General features: G+C 49.3%; 2 protein-coding genes across 2 annotated transcripts; both read left to right on the top strand.

The window, feature by feature from the left end:
* The first annotated feature begins 3,139 nt into the window (after positions 1–3,139).
* LOC127342313 (late embryogenesis abundant protein Lea5-like) lies at positions 3,140–3,661 on the top strand. Its single transcript, XM_051368248.2, has one exon. The coding sequence runs from the start codon at positions 3,246–3,248 to the stop codon at positions 3,519–3,521; it is 276 nt and encodes a 91-aa protein (XP_051224208.1). The 5' UTR covers positions 3,140–3,245; the 3' UTR covers positions 3,522–3,661.
* A 736-nt stretch (positions 3,662–4,397) lies between these two features.
* Positions 4,398–4,787, top strand: LOC139837989 (uncharacterized). Its single transcript, XM_071827332.1, has one exon. It carries the CDS (start codon positions 4,398–4,400, stop codon positions 4,785–4,787), a length of 390 nt encoding a protein of 129 aa, XP_071683433.1.
* The last annotated feature ends 10,483 nt before the right edge of the window (positions 4,788–15,270 follow it).

Genomic DNA, 15,270 nt, shown 5'->3' with positions numbered 1-15,270 from the left:
TTGCCTTCAATACCTGCCACGCTAGCACTGACTCACACAAGGCGAGGCGGGACCATTAACGTGCCGCAAAAAAGCCCTCACAACGCTGCCGTCAGTATTAGCTCGTAGAAGTCAAACAAGCCCGGAGATAAAAGACACACTGTGAATAAAACAATCATTATGCGTCAGGTCACTGGACTAAGAGCATCTCCAGCCGCGTTCCCCAAACCGCGCCGGATTGAGCGTTTGGGGGACGTGTTTTGTTCGTGCCGCCTTTGGGGGACGTCGCTCCCCAGTCGCGTCCCCCAAACGCCGTTCAAAAGAGATCGTTCCCGCTGAATCGTGAAAGCGTCGCCGTCCGCACCGGGTCCTGGCTCGCGCTGCTTGTATGCCGGGGAGTAGAGGTTGTTGGGGTTGAAGCCGCCATGCGGCAACGCATCCAGGTAGTGCGGCGACAAGTTTGGCGTCACGCACCCGGGAGTGCCGGAGGGGCCGTCGTTGTAGAAGGCGGATGACGACGGAGAGAAGACTCCCGGAACGTACACCGGCACGTTCGTACTATATGGGCTCGCGTTGGTGGCGGCGAGACACCCGGCCATTAAGTGCTGGTGCTGGCGGCGCGCCAGAGCCTTCTTCTCCTGCTCCGCCGCCCTCCGTCCTTTCCGCTCCGCCGTCGACATCTTCCGGCGCAGACAGTCTTGATGCCACTGATCATCGGTCCATCCTTCCGGCTTCTTCTTCGGGGCCGGCGTCTTCCGCGGCTTCGCGAACGGCGTTTTCGCCCCTTTCGTCGCATTGTCCGGCGGCTTCTTGGTCGCTTTCTTGGCCATCTTCTTGGGGGCTACCGGCGGCGTCATGGAATAGGGAGAGGGTAGTGGCGGCGGGTGGACGGCGGGAGGGAGAAACAAATCGGCGGGGAAAGGAGAAATGAATCGGCGGCGGGATATGTGTTGGGAGGCCAGAAATGCGCGGCGGGATAGGCGCGATATGGCGGGAGGGGCGGGATTTGGCGGGAGTGGGAGACGATTTTTCACTGAGCCGCTGACGCGCCGGGCCCGCGTCGGTTCGTCTCGCTTTTGGGTGTGTCGAGCGTCCCCGGTGCGTCCTCTGTGGGACGGAGACGGACTCGGGACGCCGGACACCGTATCGGACCACGCCGGACAAAAATGGGCTTTGGGGGACGTGACTGCAAATTTTTTTTAGTCCGACACGTCTCAAATCCCTTTAGAGCAAGTATTATAGATCACAGTCAGCAGGCTATAAGCCCATCCACGTCACTGAAATCCGAGCTGGAGGGGAGAGACGAAAGGAGAGAGAACAGAGCGGGCGCTCCGTGTATCGTCCGGCTACAGCTCCAGATACGAGAAACAACCGCTCGCTTGCAGCCCGATGCTGGCGCTAGCGCCGGCGCTGCTGATCCGGTGCGTCTCCCTCGTCTCCCGCGCGCCAATTCCTTTCTCCCTCGTCCCAAATCGCTCCTTGCGCGCCTTAATCGAAGAAGGCCCTAAATCCCCTTCAGAACCGATGCTCCAAATCTCCCCCAGATCCCACCTCCCGAACCATTGATTTGCCGCCGCCGGATCCTCTGGAGTTCCCTCCGCCGGCGCCTTATCTCGTCCGGCCGGCAGGGCCTCAGCTCGTCCTGCCCACCGGTGCCCCAGTTCGTCCCGTCGTCGACCTTCCCTTCCACACAGGGTCTTGGATCTTCACTAGTACTAGCATAGTCCATGGCCGCCTCCTCTTCTACACCATGTTAGCCCGCCAGGCTGCAGCAACCAAGTGCAGCAGGTGCTCGGGCTCAAGGCCCTTGGTGGATCCGCGTCTCCTTGGTTCAGGCATTGAAATTTGGCTGACTCGATGTGGAAGTATGGTATGATTTCTTAATTCCTTATGCATCTACATCTACAGTTCACTTGCTAGTACAGGTATGCATTTTCTAATCCAACCTTGTTTTGTTTATCAACTAATTAAAGAGCACCCTACTGTATTGTTCAGTAAAATGTAATGTATAGCTGCTTATTTACGTTGTTTTTGTTTCCTTTTCCCATACAGTCTTGAAGTATATTGATGCAAATGGACGGTCGCTCAGTAAAATGTAATGTATAGCTGCTTATTTACGTTGTTTTTGTTTCCTTTTCCCATACAGTCTTGAAGTATATTGATGCAAATGGACGGTCGCTCAGTAAAATGTAATGTATATCTGCTTATTTACGTTGTTTTTGTTTCCTTTTTTCCATACAGTCTTGAAGTATATTGATGCAAATGGACGGTCGCTCCTTTCTACAAAGTTTCAACTATACTTTGTGACTTTCTGTGTGTGCTCTAGATCAAAACTAATGGCTTGTTCGCCTAAGATCATATTTGGTACTATGTTTGGTTGATGACTTCTGATAGACTCATGTATAATGTTTAAGTGTCGAGAATGTGATGGTGCTATGTTCCACCCGTTTGTTGCTTATTGTTTGTCTAGATCGAAATTAACGGCTCGTTTGCCGAAGATCTTATTTGTTATGTAATGTTTAAATGTGGTCTGAATATTAATCAGTTTGTCTCGTCACATCCTGTTGGCATGAATGACATATATATCTATGGTGTTTGAAATGGCCACAAAGTTGTAGTTTACATTGGATCCTAGTAAATTGCATACACATGCCAGACTATAGCCAATCTAATAGCTAGCCTGTTATACAAGTGGGCTTTTATAAAGGCTTTAGGTGACATGGCATAAGTCTAGAGCCAGCAGCCAGCTATTCTATTAGCCATGCTCTTAGGGGTTGTTTTGGAGGAGGCCCGGCTGGAGATGCTCTAAAGTATTAACCTCATCGTGCCAATCCGTTTTACATCCAGCCGTCCCACCAAAAAAGTAACCCGACTTGGCTGGCTCATCTGAACCGTTCCTAATCATTACTCATAGCCAGGTGTCCAGAGAACCGGGCGTTGCACGCTGCCCCGGCAGCAGGACGAGTAAACAAAAATATCAAGCCGACCACGTCCAAGGCCAGCAAGAGGAAGTGACGAACCCGCGGCGCCATTTCGTGGTGCTTTCTGCCGCTCGTCAGTCGGCACGCGGCCCTCCCGCCACCCAAGAGCTACGCAAATCCAAAACCCCCGCTCTCTCCCTCTCCCGTTTGACCGTCTCCCTTTAAATACAGCTCCTCCCTCTCGACTCTCTCATCCTCCTACACCACCGCACCCATCTACCCGGAGCAGCAGCAGCACAGAGCCCAGAGCGCCACCAGCCGTCCGATCGACACACAGAAGATCCGATGGCTCTCGCTCTCTCCGGCTCCGCTGCTGCCCGCGCGCTCGCCCAGCTGCTCGCCCCGAACACCAGGGGCTACGCCGCGGCGGCCGCCTCCGGCGCGATGAGGCGCGGCGCCGCTGACAGGAAGGCGGCTGGCGAGGCCGAGAAGGCCGCCACCGACGCGTCGTGGGTCCCTGATCCCGTCACCGGCCACTACCGCCCAGCCAACCGCGCCGCCGCCGTCGACCCCGCAGACCTCCGCGCCGCCCACCTCGGCCGCACCCACGCACGGGCTTGAAAGGCCCGCTCCACCATTCTACTCCCTCGCGTGATAAACCGCTGATAAGTGACAGTAACAGGGGAGGTTGGAGGTTCGTCCGCGCTCCGCTACCGACGTCCCCGGACGTGCGCGCTCTCCACAAGATCCATCCTACGGGGGAGCCAGGAAATATGAAAGAAAGAGCAGCGGCAGCGGTGGCTTGCCTATTTTCAGTTCGTGTGCGTGCGTGCGTGTGATGTGGGCTGGATGCCCTGTTTACTTAATGTTCGTGTTACCCGATCGATGTTACTCCATACAACATGGCTTGTACTCCTAGCAATAACGCAAGAAATCACCATTTTCTTGTTCGTTGATACATGTCGCTGCGTGCTGCTATCTGAATCATCGTTTGAGTTTATCTAATTATCTCCAATGAACCTCCAGTAAAGTTCATCTGCGGTGTTAATTCCCCGTCGCTGGTCGTAACAGCGGCTGTGGAAATTTGAACATGCCTCGCGGTCGCACCTATGGGCCTGCGCAAGGTCTATAGCACGCGTAATAGTTAGGTCGCGTGGCGCCGTCGCAGTCGGCGAACATTTCCTCGCCGCGCGGCGCGGGCAGCGTGGCGGGCGGCATGGAATCAATAGGTCCACTCTTTTGATCGGACGTCACCGTTCATGGCTTGGTACGACTGCGACCGGAAAGCATCGCATCTCGCCACCCGTCAGCGTCAGGGACTTGAGTGGGCTATGGAAAGACGACGGTGTATCAGTGACTCTTTCATGCCAGAAACGTCTCAGCGTTTGTGACCTCTGTGTCAAATCGATTAATCCTCCGTAGGATGAGGGGTTGGCAATATTCTTACGGATCCACATCTGGCTTGCAATGCAATGGCGTATTTGGACGGCGGATCGCATGTTGCGGCATGGTATGCAATCCCACTCCAACTGCCCTCTTTGTGAGCAGGCCCCTGAGACGGCGGATCATCTCGCCCTCGGTTGCGTCCTCGCTAGGGAGGTCTGGCATGCCACGCTCCAGCGCTGCAACTTGTCGCACCTGACGCCCTTGGCCGGTGACATGCTCATCGAGTGGTGGCCCGACTCTAGGCGGCGCGTCCCGCAGCAGCTGAGGAAAGGGTTCGACTCCCTTATCCTCCTCGTGGTATGGACACTCTGGAAGGAGAGGAACAACCGCGTCTTCGAGCGCTCGGCGGAGACTGCTCGAGGTATCTGCAAGCGCATCTCCGAAGAAGTGGAGCTTTGGAAGCTATCGGGTGCAGTAGGGCTGGGCAACATTTGGAGATAGGGCTCTACACTTTTTTTCGGGCGTTGTACTCTCTTGGCATGCTCATGGTCGCCCTACCATTCTAGCACGCCTTGTACCCGCATTCCCTCTTGAATGCCAGAACCGCTGTAGTCCGCTTCTTTTTCTTCTAATGCAATGACACGCAAAGCTTTTGCGTGTTCGCAAAAAAAAAATTTCTTACGAGATGAAAAGTAGAGTTTAGACTCATTGAGAAAAGGAAACCAGTAACCACGAGACGAGGAGAGTCGAAAGCAAAAAAGCAACCTCCCTCCTGTTTTGATTCCATTTCATCGTTGATCCAGAAAGAAGAATGACATTGAATCGATTTAAAGCACTTCCCTCAAGCCCCCTGAAGCTGCTAAAAGTTCTTCAACTCCCCGGATGCAAGTTCACAGGCACCATCCCTTGGTCAATTGGTGGTCTCAAAAGTTTGAAGGAACTTGATATATCAGAGAACAACTTCAATGCTGAACTGCCAACATCTGTGAGCTGGGCAATCTAACTCGGCTGTTTGCAAAGGTGCTGGGCTCAGTGGAAGCATACCAAAAGAGCTTAGTAAATGCAAGAAGCTTACGCCTACATCATACCTGCAAGTTGCAATACTTTTATTGCTATGGAATGTGAACTTACACATTTAGTAATGGAAGCAATCGGTGCTTGGTAATACCTGCTGACTGGAAGTGCTGACAAGAGCCCAAAGCTCAAGGATTAAAAACGTGCGTCAAGGACCCAAGGCGCGAGAAGATACATACATCATGCTCACATGAGACTCTCTAGTCTCTACCCTAAGAAAGCTAGATACCGTGTTAGACACCATTAGAGTGCCACCTACTCCCTCCGTTCCAAAACCAAGGCTTCATAATTTTGTACTCCATTGGAGTAGTACTGAAAACCTTTACATCTTCTAATTTGTTCAGTTTTATAAATAAAAACTATGGGCATATGTTGTGTTGAGGATATTCTACGATGGTATATTTGTGTTTGGAGGGGCCACGTTCCGAAATCGGGATGGTAACACCCAGAGACATATATTTATACACGTTCTAACCCGGGCATACAATATCCAGTAAAAACATTACTCTGTTTGTCACATCGTGTGACTATCCGTCGTATGCTCTCACAATCGCAAGGTAGAGCCAGATTTCGTGAATGGTGGGTGGATGGATGTGTGAGAGATGATGGTGAGAGGATGTGGTTACCCATTTGGCGGTCCCGTTCCCCTCATATACATTGTGGGAAATAGGGTTATAGGTGCCAACTGGATTTACAAGTGGCAACGCCTATGCTAACCCTCACCGTAAAAGATAACTAACGTGGGACCCTTCGGGTTCCCATCATTAACATACCTCATGTTACGTAACTGGAGGCCCACCTCATGACCTGGTAAGGATCATGTAACCCAGGATGATTTGGCAACCGTGAAGCGTTCAAGGCCCATGTTCCTAGTGTGCGGAACAAGAACATGCCGAAGACACATAACCCTAGAGTTCACATTTAACTTGTAAACGAGCTGGACTCGATACCTGCGTCGCAACCTCCTATATAAAGGCTATAAGAGGGGCTGGCGGGAAAAGAGGAGACAAGGTGATACCTCATAGAAAAACCGTAGACAACCATATCCATCACGGCATCATTGTAATCATATTCATCAATAATCAAGAACACACAAGCATGAGTAGGTCTTTACCTCATTATTAGGGGTCGAACCTAGGCTAATATCGCCCCCTTCTTGCTTGTAAGCTAGCCAACTAACCAGCACACCTCTTTCCCTAAAACCTAAGTCCATGAACCACGTGCATTATCGTGGAGACTCCACGTCAATAACCTAGATCCAATCTAGGTTGGTTACATGTGTGTCCCACAAAATCCGTCGTTCGGTGATGTTGGTGTGGCTTGTACTCCAAGATGATCACGTTCGGGGCCCCTCCTGGGGTCTAAACCCTTGTCAAGAACTACCTTGTGATGTACAAAAAATATGAAGCTCGTAGTTGATGACTCTGATGCTCGGTCAAGAGCCAAGGTAGAGGTCAAGAAAAAGGAAATAGAGCTCAAGCTACTCACAAAGGGAGATTTGTATCATGGCGGTCGATCGTTAGCACCCGGACCCAATGAGAAGGGCTTGATTCGAGAAGAAGCAAAAAGATGATCAAGGATAGAGATGAGTGATTACTCAAAATTATCAGGCCATATTGTGTGTTTCTATGGGACATATGCTATTTCAGAATATTTTGGTAGATTGTAGTCTACCGAATTAAATGAATTTTCAAGTAGTGGTAATATATTTGCTATAATTTTCTTTCAAATTTAGCTATCATAAGAAATGGCTAATTTATTAGAATGAAAAAAAAGGCTCGAACTAAATTGGGGGCGGTGTTGGGGGACCCTATCGGTGTAAATAGATAGGATAATTTTCGCGCCGTACTCGTTTCCGAATTCATTTTAGAGAATCCAAATCCGGTTTCAGGAAATCTAATAGATAAGGATGCTTGATTTCGATATATGGTATGGTATGTCAAATAGCACCCGAATATTTGAATTTGATTTTTTTTAGAGATTATCCGATGGATTTTATCTCGATAATCCAATTTTCATCCGAAATATCAAAGCTAATATAGTAGATAGTGGGTTGGTAAGTTCGTTCGTTAAACAATAACTCACTTACATAGTCGGTCAACCGAATATAAAGTCCAAACTTATAATGATACTAAGCTTTTAAAGCATGTGTTAGTGTAATCCTTATCTTGTGTTTGCGTTATTGAATCCATATAAACCTACTTTATTCATGTGTTTATGCTATATTTATTCATATTATCATATTAGTCTCTGTTACATGAAGGTTTTCTAAAATTTGTCAAAATTTGGATGTATCTTGATGCTATTTAGTGTCTAGATACATCTAAATTTTGATAAATCTATAAACTCTGTGAGATGGAGGGAGTACATAATTTTATTTTACGTGTTATTTGTCACACTTGTTTTAACAAATATTTTTGATTGTATGGTTTTCCAACCTAAATATATCCGACTAATTTTATTTTCATCCCAAATTAGCTCCATTTTTTTGAATTCGTGGTCTCCTATATCCGTGTTCGAATCTGCAATCAGGCATTATCCGATTTGCTAATTTAGAGAAAATATGGTATAAGGTTGTTAAAGAAGAAATCTGATCAATCCGTTAGCCCCTAAGTGACATCATACTTAGTAGCCCGGCCTGAGGCCCGGCCCGAAAAACTCGGGCCTGTGCCTGAAATTGTTGGCCCGACAGCTGGGCCGGGCCTGGGTAGCCCGAAAACATGATTTTACACTATGGCCCGCCCCACGGCCCGACGGCCCGACGGGCTTCACTAGTAGAGAAGAGGCCTTTTGTCCAAAGCCCCTGGGAGCAACAGTCCCGGTTTTGAAGCAATTGGTCCGGTTTGTGATACAAACCGGGACTAAAGGGACAACGACAGGGTGCAGCAGGCCGTGTCAGGCCTCGGACCCCTTTGGTCCCGGTTTGTATCACAAGCCGGGACCATAGGCCTACCCTTTGGTCCCGATTTGCCTTACCAACCGGGACAAAAGTCTTCATCTGCCTATATAACCTTGCCCCTGCCCAAGTGTGAGCCGCACTTAGCCATTTTTTCACTTCTTATCATGTGGTGACCCTGCATACCACTGCATGTTGTAGTATGCCAGTCGTTGATATAACATTCACGAAGTACCATTCCGCAAATATTACATCCCTCAGAGTAGTACAACAGAACATAGCAGGTCCATAACTCATTCATTTATTATTACAAGCATATTACACATATTGTCTCGGAGTTCCTCTTGGTTCCTAAGAGGGATACTCTTGGGTTCGAGGCGAACCCAACTTAACTTACAATATAGAAGTTTCACCAAGTTATACATTTATTCTCTCAAGCAGCTAGTATTAAGAGTTTGGGCTGCTCGACTACTACTACTACTACTCGAGATGTTTAGGCTTGATCTCCTCCGGAAGCCTCCCCGGTTCCGTAGACTATGAGGTAGTCTACGCCTTCAATACCTCCCGAGAGGTCTGGTTCTTCATAGCCGATGATCTCGGCTCCTTCAGGGTTGTCGTAGTCCTCCTCCAGACGATTCAGACAATCTAAGCAAGGGATTTAAGAATGGGATGAGTACGAGCATACTCAACAAGTTCATTATAGATAAGAGGTGTTTAATGCACTAGCTACGATATTAGACCAGAAAGTCTAATACCAATGCAGGTTTTGATAAACATTTCTTCAAGAGATTGCTTTTATTTCAAAGAGCTATGTCCGTCAGCCTTCACCGGTTTACTAGAACTTCATGGAGCTCCTTTCCGGCCGCGTTCGCGATTCCATATCCGGAACGAGGAGTGACAGTCACGATTCTTTACACTCTGCAGAGGTGTGTTGCTTTACCCATAAGAGATCTTAACCTTGGTGCCAACCGGGCAGCTCTCCCGTTCACACTTCCTATGGTGTGAGGTCCGGTATAAGGTCTAGCCAATCATGTTCCTCCGCTACCTCGAACACCCACCCTTTGTTGCATGCCCCGACCCTGGGTCCTCGCCGGTCCCATTATTCCCACTCACGGGTGGACCCCGACCACGATAACAGTTTGGGACTCGTTAACCAAACTCCTTCGCCGGTAGCTGCAACCCATCATAGACCGCAATACCGTGGGGACTTAAGGCTTCCCCAGCCAACCGCTTGCTCTTCGAGCGACAAGTGTCTACGGACTATGCCGTGGGGACTTAAGGCTTCCCCAGCCAACCGCTTGCCCTGACAGATACAAGTGTCTACGGTAAAGCGCATCCGTTGATGAACGAGAGGTGGAAACACTTTTGACTACTCCGTCCCACTCCAGATCTTATGGTTAACACGGGTCTTACGGCACAAGAATCACTGGCGACATTTGTTGTTTAATCCTAGATGGATATAAACCCTTGCAATGGAACCTCCACCATATCAACATAATCCATGGTTCCATTGCCCACCACATAGTCATATTCATAATTATGAAAGTAGTGGTTTTGGTTTTTATGCAATAGTGATAACCATAGTACTTTGCAAGTAATTTGATAGAAATACTCAAATGATATGAGCAAGTGATGAACTTGCCTGAACACTGCAAAGTTTTGCAGTTGGATGGTGTGGACTGACCCTTGTCCTCTGTCTCTGAAAAATAGCATCATTGTCCGATAAGGGCAATGGTTAAAGAGGCAATTATGCATGATTCCAGTTTTAGGGTTTGTTCCCCCCTTCCGATGTCGTTATTATTTCATGTGAGAGGTTAATACTAAGAACAATTTGGAGATACTTAATTTAGGGTAAATACAATCTTTGAAATGTTGTCAAGGTGTTTTTAAAGTCCAAATGCATTAATGGACTTATTTTTATTATTGAAAATAATAGGTGTGATTTAAATGATTATTTAAATCATCAAAATTGAGACTTATTCTTAAGTGTCTTCAAAAATTCTCTTCGATATTTTATTTAGATAGAGAATTTTATGCTGATCAATTTTCATATTTTTAACTATTTTTTTAGAGCTATTAAACATTTACTATTGTTTTCAAAGTTTCATCATTTTTATTAATTTGTGAAATGTCTAAAAGACCCTTGGGCCCCACCTGTCAGGTGGCCCGACGGGCTAACCCTAACCCGAGCCACTTGGGCTCGGTCGGTCGCACCGACCCCTTTCTTCCCCCACGCGCCCACGAACCCTAACCCTATCGAGCTCTGGCGACGCCGTGGTCGCCGCCGTCTTCGCCGAAATGTTCCGGCCGCCTCCGGCCATCGCCGGCGGTGAGATGGGGCGCATCTAAACCGCCTCGTGACGGCGCACCAGATCTACCGCGTCGATTTGGTCCTTGCCGTCCCCGCTTCTCGCCCCCAACTCGCCTGCTCGCAAGGCCGTGGAGTTCCGCGGCGAGTCGTCGCCTGCCGGTGCTCCTGGTACTGTGGCGCCGCCGCGAGCTTCGTCGAGGTGGTGCTGGAGCTGCGGCTCTGCCGCGGCCTGGCCTGGCTGGCACCGCCGTTCGCCCGGCGTGTGCCGCTGTGGCCGCCACGGCCGTGCTTCTTCGCTCGCATCGCCTGTAAGTGCTCCCCTCCTCCTTCCTCCTCTGTTACCTGTGCTGCTTGTGCTGCTGTGCTGCTTATGCTGATGTGCTGCGTGTGCTGCTGTGCTGCCCTACTCTGCCTAAGGGCCTGCTTAATTGTGGTTAGCTTTGTTGTGCATGGTTCTGTGCAAAATTACTAAGCTATGTGCTTGTTAAAGCTTGCATTTCTTGCTAGAATTCCTCCCTGTGCCTCTGTTCTTGTTTCTATGCTTGCCTGACACTCAAGTGTATTCATATATGCTTCCATGGCTTAATTGCAGTATGCAATTCTTGCAAATTTGCAAGTGCCTGAGCTTCTGTGGCTAGTTCTTGTGCTCAAATTCATGAGCATGCTCATCTGAGCATTGCTGTTGGCTTAATGGTGTGATTCAGTGATAAGTACTAAGTGCTTTATTTGTTTATCATGATCCAGTGGTTCATCAAACCTTTGATGTGCTTCTGGATACAATCATAAGGTTATTAATTGATTATCTGTGAAGCCACCCTTTGCTTAACTGTGGCTGTTAACTCATACAAGTACTGAGTGATGCTAATAATTGATTCTAGCATGCTTTGGTAGGCTCTGGCAAGCTCTTGTGATCAAGTGATCATCAGCTGCTTGTTTATTGCTTGCTTTACTTTCTGCCTGTGCCTGTCTGGGCTTATCCTGGTGACTGTGTATCACCATGCCTTATGCTGGTGTGTGCTGTGGTTGACTCAAGCAATTGCTGTTGCTTGCAGTGATCAATTGGATCATGTGTAAGTGTTCCAGTTACTGGTGATTTGTGAACTTCATTTAACTGTATAGCTTGTCCTTGTTTATTGGATAAATGAGATGAACTGCTTGCAGTGATGACTCTTGTAATTAGCTTGATTGAGCTAGAGGGATGCCAATAGTGGTTGGGGACCCTAGCTCCACTTTGAACCCAATCTGGGTGATGATACAAGTGCTTGGCTTGATGGTTTGGGCTGTTTCAGTGGTTGAGGTGACCCTAGCAGTAATCATATACTGCTTTTGGGTAGCTCCCCTCTTGTTGGCTTGCTGTGGCTCACTAGATGCTTTCTGGGTGATCCTTTGTTGGATTGCCAGTAGCTGTTGATGTTGACAAACAAAAATAGACATAATATGTCTATCTGTCTGATGGTGTAGTGGTCATAGGTGCCAAGTAATTCAGGCTAGCTATATAGGATCATTTCCTTGCTGGATATCTTTGATTATGCCATTGTTTTGGCATAATCAATGTTCCCAGGAGACTTCCTATTGGTTTCTCTCTGTCTTTACTTGCACCAATTGGCTGTTTGCCATATGATGACTCACACATAGGGTTTCTACCCTCTTTTGCTTCTGTGCCTGTTATCACCAGATTTTGGCCAAATCAGGAGATGGGCCGTAAGGGAGATGGGCTTGGAAGATTACATGTGGAAGATCTCTGAAGCGGCCTTGCACGAGGAGTTTGGGCTGGATTGCCCGTGTATCTGTAATATAGTAGATCGCATCTTAGATTAAAAGATAGAGTTTTATCCGTGCACGGTTAGGTGCACACCTAAATTAGAAAGTCCCCTGGACTATAAATATGTATCTAGGGTTTATGAAATAAACAAGAACCAACGTTCAACACAAATCAATCTCGGCGCATCGCCAACTCCTTCGTCTCGAGGGTTTCTTTCCGGTAAGCATCATGCTGCCTAGATCGCATCTTGCGATCTAGGCAGCATAAGCTTATTTCGTTGTTCATGCGTTGCTCGTACTGAAGCCTTTTTGATGGCGAGCAACGTAGTTATCTTAGATGTGTTAGGGTTAGCATTGTTCTTCGTATCATATGCTGTCGTAGTGCAACCCTTATACATCTAGCCGCCCTTACACCTATCTTAGGTGTAGGGGCGGCACCCCGCTTGATCATTATTTAGTAGATCCGATCTGTTACGGTTGCTCCTTGTTCTTCAAGGATTAGTTTAATATCTGCAATAGTTAGGCCTTACAAAGGGTTGGAGGATCCAGCGACGCGTAGGGTGTCGTTTGCTAGCCCTAGACAGGATGTTCCGAGGATCAACCTCGTGTTGGTTTTTAGGCCTTGTCTAGGACCGGCTTACGATCACCGTACGTGACCGCGAGGCCCAATCGTGAGTAGGATGATCCGATTATGCGGTGAAAACCCTAAATCGTCGTAGATCGCTTTAGCTTTATCTTGATCAAGCAGGACCACCATATATTCGTGCACCTCGTACGAATCATGGGTGGATCGGCTCCTTGAGCCGATTCACAGGATAACCTGAGAGCCGATCGAGGCTCGTATTTAATGTTTACGTGTATGCCATGCAGGAAACTAAGCGAGGCATCTCCATCACCTTCCTGACCAGGTATAGGTCAGGTGGCACGCCCTTGCACCAGCATCGGACGTGCGTACCAGAGGCTTTGCGGGCCGTCGCTCGGAGGGACCAGGGCCAGCCGCAGCCCTAAGTTGTTCCCGGCTCTACTGTGTTGCCCGTCGTTGCTCGCCGGTGGGTTTCTGACCGCAACACATTCTGGCACGCCCGGTGGGACAAGCTTCGACATCAACCACATCGCCATCTACATCTGAGATGGCGGACGGCACTCCAGTCACGTACGAGGATCTGACCGACGAGCTCAAGAAGAAGTATGACGAGGTCAAAGCAATCCTCGAAGCCGACCTCATCGGCTCTTTTCACAGAACCCGTTCACATGGCATCAGGTGGAAGGGGTTCTCGCCTGATGGTGCGTTCGATGGAATAGACCTGTCTGCCCCGTTAGAAGAGCGCACCAGGTCCCTGCGTCAGGAGATTAACTACATGGTGGCTCACTCGCTACACCGCCACTCTGAGAACCTGGTGAACACTTTGGAGCGTGTCGCTCTTCGGGTGATCCAGGAGATCATGAGGCACCAGTACTCTCCGTCAGGACCAGCTCTCGGGACACACCAAGGAGAGATTCCACTCCAGTCCCGTCCACCGCTGCCATTTGCGTTGGCAGCACCAGAGGTGCCGAATTCACCGGCATTCGTCGTCTACAAGATCGGTGGTGACCCTAGTGACTGCCAGTTCTTGCATGAGGCGCCTAAGGAGATCCCTCACGGGTACATGTGCACATACGTGCCAGACTGCGGTAACTGGGCACTCACAAACCAGGCCGCAACAGCAGGGACTTCTGGAAAAACAGGAGGAACATCGGCGACAGATCTTGAGAAGCAGACGTGGCTAGCTAAATATGCCACCCCGACGAACCTCCAGAGCCCAGCTCCTGCAGTTGGCTCAGAGCTGGAAAAGCAAGCATGGCTGGCTAGGTACGCCACCCCGGCGAATCTTCAGAGTTTGACTCCTGCAGCCAGCACCGCGGATCAAATCAGTACTATACTGAGAGATCAGTTCGGCATGGTGCCGAAAAGGAGGACAATCGGCTATTCCAAGCCGTACCCCGATGAGTACGAATTGGTCCCACTACCACCCAAGTATCGGCTCCCTGATTTCTCCAAATTCAGTGGATCAGATGGTTCCAGCTCCATCGAGCATGTGAGCCGATATTTGGCACAGCTAGGAACGGCCTCAGCGTCGGATCCACTACGCGTGAGGTTCTTCGCACAGTCCCTCACGGGATCGGCTTTCGGGTGGTATACTTCGTTGCCACCGGACTCGATCCGGACTTGGAAGCAGTTGGAAGAACAGTTCCATATGCAGTTTCACTCAGAAGCTTCCGAGGCCGGCATTGCCAATCTAGCTCAAATACGTCAGAAGCGTGGAGAAACCGTGGCGGAATACATCCAGCGCTTCAGAAATCTGAGGAACCGATGTTATTCGGCTCGTGTGACTGAAAAAGAAGCAGTCGAGTTGGCAGTGGTGGGCCTTGCCTCACAAATCAAGGATATGGCCTCCCAAGCAGACTACCCTTCACTGGCGCACATGGTTCAGAAGCTGTCAGCATATGAACAGCGCCATCCGGACTTGTACCAGGACAAATTCAAGCGTGCGGTAGTCCTGGTTGAGGCAGATGAAGACGAAGGCTCTGCGGGAGATCAAGAGGTAGCAGTGGCTGAATGGACTCGGGGGGCAAACCCCGTGTCCTGCAAATGGGTAAAGCCACCAGGTCCGCCCAGAGGGTTCGATTTTGACGTGACTAAAACGGAGCAAATCTTCGACCTCCTACTCAAGGAAAAGCAGTTGAAGATACCCGAAGGCCTCAAAATCCCCACGGTACAGGAGCTGAACGGAAAGCCATACTGCAAATGGCATAACTCGCTCTCCCATGCCACCAACGACTGCAGGGTGTGGCGTCAGCAGATCCAAATGGCGATAGAACAAGGACGACTGATTTTCAACCAGTACGCCATGAAGGTCGACACCCACCCCTTCCCCGCCGTTAACATGGTGGAGTGCACTTAC

Source organism: Lolium perenne, chromosome 3 (assembly GCF_019359855.2).
Source record: "Lolium perenne isolate Kyuss_39 chromosome 3, Kyuss_2.0, whole genome shotgun sequence".
NCBI classification, from domain to species: Eukaryota; Viridiplantae; Streptophyta; class Magnoliopsida; order Poales; family Poaceae; genus Lolium; species Lolium perenne.
This window is presented reverse-complemented; position numbering and strand designations above follow the sequence as displayed.

Coding starts and splice junctions, on each gene's coding strand:
- LOC127342313 (XM_051368248.2), top strand. CDS start 3,246: ATGGCTCTCGCTCTCTCCGGCTCCGCTGCTGCCCGCGCGCTCGCCCAG.
- LOC139837989 (XM_071827332.1), top strand. CDS start 4,398: ATGTTGCGGCATGGTATGCAATCCCACTCCAACTGCCCTCTTTGTGAG.